The sequence below is a fragment of the Populus alba genome, chromosome 19 (genome assembly GCF_005239225.2).
Source record: "Populus alba chromosome 19, ASM523922v2, whole genome shotgun sequence".
Classification (NCBI taxonomy): Eukaryota; Viridiplantae; Streptophyta; class Magnoliopsida; order Malpighiales; family Salicaceae; genus Populus; species Populus alba.
This window is the reverse complement of record NC_133302.1, coordinates 10,274,570-10,279,678: the sequence shown is the minus strand read 5'-3', so window position 1 is coordinate 10,279,678 and position 5,109 is coordinate 10,274,570. Positions and strand designations below refer to the sequence as shown.

General features: G+C 36.5%; 1 protein-coding gene across 1 annotated transcript; it reads right to left on the bottom strand.

Moving 5' to 3' along the window:
* Positions 1-703: 703 nt before the first annotated feature.
* On the bottom strand, positions 704-4,457 carry LOC118027766 (plant cysteine oxidase 2). Its single transcript, XM_035031223.2, has 5 exons — positions 3,886-4,457; positions 2,407-2,528; positions 1,773-1,929; positions 1,480-1,683; positions 704-931 (listed from the first exon to the last, which is right to left on the bottom strand). The coding sequence occupies exons 1-5, from the start codon at positions 4,115-4,117 to the stop codon at positions 801-803; spliced, it is 846 nt and encodes a 281-aa protein (XP_034887114.1). The 5' UTR covers positions 4,118-4,457; the 3' UTR covers positions 704-800.
* Positions 4,458-5,109: the final 652 nt, after the last annotated feature.

The following is a 5,109-nucleotide window of genomic DNA, read 5'->3' as shown; positions in this document are numbered from 1 at the left end:
TTTTATTTTAATTATATGATAAAAAAATAAAAACTAAGTCAAAATCAACTTAATATTAAAATGATAATTATGGGGGGATCACCACCATCAAATTCTCCTCGTTAAATGAAACTTGTCAATAGCAAATTAGACTATTTTTGTTGTTCATATTACATCAACCAACTATTTTTTCTATATTTCAACCATTTTTAAAAATAAAAAAAAATAGATTGAAATAAAAATTATTATAAATTTAGGATAAGTAATATATTTTCTCATTAATTTTTTTTAATAAAGGGAGGTAATTAAAAAGGAATAGTTTGAAGAAAAAGTAAAATAAAATAAAATAAAAGACAGAAAATTCACTGTTCATACAAAAGTGGCCGACCCAGATTAGCAATTTCGGTTGATGTAGATCTGGGCTTTAGGTTGCGTAGCAATGAGCTGTTAAAGAGAAGAGATTTCCTTTCTTTATCCTTTTTCTTTTTAGAAAAAAAATGAAGCATCTAGATTGGCTAGCTTTTGCTCAAGATTGAGGACACCCTTCAATGGCAGTATAGTATGAAGTCTTTTGGGCTCTAGACATGCTAGAAAAACCATAAACCATTGGCAGGGCTAGGAACTGAAGCCCCTGGTTTCACAGCAGACAGAAAACGCGATATCATGTGAGGTTTCTATTTCTACACACGAAAATTACAAAAAAAAAAAAAAAAGAAGAAGAAGAAGAAGAAGAAGTAAAGTTCCACCATCAAAGATTTCGAAAAATGAAAAGAAAAGAAGAAAAAACAGAGGAACTCTGTGTGAAGGCATCTATCTAGCATCTAGCACCTGCTTTCATCAACTTGTGGACCTAAATATTCAATTCCATCCATTTTTGAATTCTCTGGCACCTCCGTCTCTTCCAGCCATGCATAGCAGCTACCCTCTTCTTTTTTCAGCTCCATCTCTCCATCTGCATTGATTTCTTGGCAGGTAAATATAGGGATGTTCATAACATTCAAGAAACAGGATGCTAGGTGACAAACACATGGGGAGGGGTGATGCCACACAAACAAACAAATCACAGAATCATCTAGCATTCTCAATAACACCACTTCATATTGAATTTACATGTCACACATGCTCGGTTCACTTGCACATCAAGCAAGATTCCCATTAAAATGGCAGACTCGGAAAGGCTAATGCCTAAACAACACCACAACGTTCAGGTGTCCTGGCCAATGTCCATGCCATGGAGAATTGAAGAAGCTCTATGCAATAACCCCTCTTTTAACTCAATGAATTCCCATCATGAGGAACTTAAATCAATGTTAAACATGTTGCCTATTCATCTGTGTGTGTATCGTGGCCCGTGTAAACGTGAATGTGTGATGAACTGATTAGTTTCCCTTAGCAGTCCGGATTGAAAATAAAACAATTCATTTTTAAAGGATCTTCGTTCGAGTGTCATTTGCACAAAACTCTTGGCATGAGAAGGAAAGCAAGGTGGAGATCACTTACTCGAGAATGCAGTGTACGGAAAGTCTTTGTAGTAAGAACAATCTCGATCACCTTCCTTGGAATAGGGAGGTCCAAGCACATCAAGAACTGCACAAGGTGTGATAGCAGTGAATTGATGGATATTTCCACCTGTTGTTGGATATAGAACTGAGGTGTTGCAAGGAGCTGTTAAAACACTGTCCGCTTCCAGTTTCGCCAACCGCACTGGAAAAACATGCATTTTGTTTATGGGGCTCGTTCTGCTAATTCATTAAATTATAAAAGTAGTGTGAATGTGAGCAAGAGACACTCACATTGGATTGGAGTGTCAGGCCCATCTGCTCTAGGAGGATCAGCCCAGTCATATGCTTTTATGTGCATTTTCCCTAGAAGAAGCTTGCTAAAGACAGTCATTCCGGGATGGTTATGGAGAGGGATGACGGCGTTTGCTGGAAGAAAGAAAATACACATCTGCACAGAGAAACATGACAAGAAAACTGATCAACAACTGAAACATAAATTTTATTTCATGAAACTATTTTACGTTCTATACAAAAACAAGTATGCAGGACCAACACATGTTCGGAATCTTAAAATCTGCTGGTTATCCAGACTTCATGCTCTTGTAGGAACTTGCTAGTTGAATGTGCTAATTTCAAAGCTCATACTGAAGAATGCGAGAATTTCAGACTCTACATGAACAATCATATGGCCACAGCGCAAATCCTATTTGGATCAACTATTCAAAATGCTCTTGAAAAGCTTCAAATCAAGTTTTTTGAAGGTCTTATACCCTGCTGAAGATTAATATGATCACGCAGTCAACAATATAACAGAGTGGACTGCCATGTCCTATGCTCTTCAAGGAACTCAAATGGTTCAACGTGCAAATTCCAGCACAAATGACCAGAAAATGATAATAAACAAACAAGCAATAGCTAGTCTCACCGAAAAATCATTGCACTGGTAAATGGTCGTGTAAGTGACCCTTGGAGTCCCTTTAACTGCAGCTTTAGTCTTGAAGAACTGCAGCTCGCTACTTAGCCCAACATCTTCGGGCTTCATGTTATCTACAGCAAGAGAGAAGGCACGTTAAGGAATGGACAATGATTACAATCACACCATTACTTTAATAGGCCACGAAAGTTTTATATTTGCATAACGTTTGGATAATATTATATTTAACTAAATGCTTAATATAGAAATGCTTCCAGCAGAACCCATTCGTCATAGTAGGCCAAAAAAATATCCTTGTTGCATTAGTTTATGATCTTGAAACGTATTTTTGTCACCTAGTTAAAATATGCACAGTATTTATGAATGCTGGTCCCCACGACCATAGGATATATGCTTTTATGTACCAAATCTCGAATTAAGGAAAGAATTCATATGTACCCTGTTGATTAAAACTTGTCTTGGCCTTGACAATGGATATCAAATTCAATGTCTGCAATATATCGAGCCTGGCATGCAGAAAAGACCCAACTAACGAGGTCATCCAGAAGTGTCCTTTCTTTTTCAACTACGAAAGGAATTGTGGCTGAATGCTTGCTCAACCTACACACTTACATCTTATAAATAGAACCTAAATTTTATAAAAAGAAAAAAAAAAAAAACTATCATATCAGAAAAATGTTAAATGTTCAGTTAAGATCTTGATTCCTACCAAAAATGTAAAGATTATTGACAACAAAAATGCTGAGTAATTTTCTTCACATGCAATTCCTTGAAAAGAAATGGGCTTTATGTCCATACAAGTGGATTTAGTTTATATCTTGCCTCGTTAATTTATAGACGAGCCATACAAGTCCACTTCATATGAACGCAGGGAGAGAGTACCTCCACTGAGGCTGTGAATGATTTCTCCCATAATTAACTAGAAAATCTTATTGGAAGTGCTTCGACGAGCCCTTTGAATTCGAGCTAACAACCAATTCATGCATCAAGAATACCAAAACCAGACCATAGTTGTAGCATAACACACGCAAAGAACATGATCGAACAGCACAAAGAAGAAAACAGCAACCAGAAAGAACATGATTTTTCTTTTGTTGGGGCTTTAGCACTAGACAACAAAGGCTGATCTCCTCTTTGATCCCATCTTGGATGCTAGCGAGATTTGATCCGGGTATCTTAGAAAGACACTTGGATCTTTACACTACTCGTTGGCCGAGAGAATACAAGATATTTATTTATCACTACATTTGCAGAAATCTACAAGTTAAAAGTGCAATTCTTTACCGGAAATGATATAAAAGCAAGATCCATTTTACCATTCTAATTATATAGGACCAGTTTCCAGGTTCAGAATCATATTAAATAGTTAGGGATCACTCAAATATTAACTAGTTAGAGAGTGGTATAGTGCATTTGAAAAGAAATAAACAAAAGGAACCAAGACAAAGACCATCAAATACAAGAACTTACCAAGTATGTTGCACAATCTCTTGATGTCTTCAGGCAAAGGAACAGTGTCAGGACCTTTAAAAATTTGTCTGCACGACACAAACAGATCCTGCAGTGCCATGGGAACTGTCGATGCGCATTTTTTAGTCCTCTTGCATCTCTTCTTCCTGATCATAGCCCGATTGGCATATCCAACCCTGTGCACTTGTGCAACTGATTCTCTTCTTTGCTCCACCATAGCTTCAATGGTCATTAACAAAACACCACTAAAATACTTTCGACGTATAAAATCTGTATCTCTTTTGCATACCACTATTAAGATGGCTGAAGTTAATGTATATGTGTACTTCAAAAGCTGGTCAAGGAATGTTTAGAACAGAAACGAAAAATCCACCATGAAAAACAGCATAAATTATGGCTTCTTTCAAATCATGAGATGATGGTTCGACAAGATTGGAGATTGGCGGTGGCAAGGCTTTTGAGGAGGTGGGTAAACTATAAGGGGGGGAGGAGGAGATGGTTGTGTGTTATATATACACTATAATACATTAAGAAATGGGGAGCAAAAACCAGGGGCCATGAGGAGATGGTTTGAAAGTATCTAGTGGTAGAGAGAGAGAGGAAGAGAAGCGTGAAGAGAAAGAACGTTGTTTCAAAATGTGGTTATCTAATGTTGGGGTTGTGATGGCGACTGGGAAGGCCACTTCCCGCCCCCTAGATTGAGTGTTGAAACCGCTGGATTTTCAGGATCACCCCTTGTTTTTCTCTGACCACCTCATCTCAAACAATAACGCCACACTTTCTACATATTCACCAAAACGCCACTGCCTTTGCTCTTCTTTGCTTTTTTCATGTTTTTTCTACTCACAAGGCCTTTATTTTAGAGTTGTGGTTTTAATTATTTTAAGTTATTTACAAAAATTAAAAATATATTTTTTTTATTTTTTTATTTTGGAGGATGGAAATTAAGTGCATTGATTCTCTTTTGGAAGTTTTTTGTCGTGAGATTGCTCCACATTTTGAGGTTTGTTTTTATCAAATTAATTAATTAAACAATTTTTTTTTTGGAAAAACTTTACTCTTTCATTTGGGCTCCCTTTGACTTTACTTTTAGGTCAATTACTTAAAATTTAAGTCTCCCCCTCTAAAAAACCTCTCTTGATATTCTGAGTTAAAATTTGTTTATACATGGATGCGTGCAGAATTCCAAACCAATTCCCAAAAAAGTGATTTAAAGATTTTTAT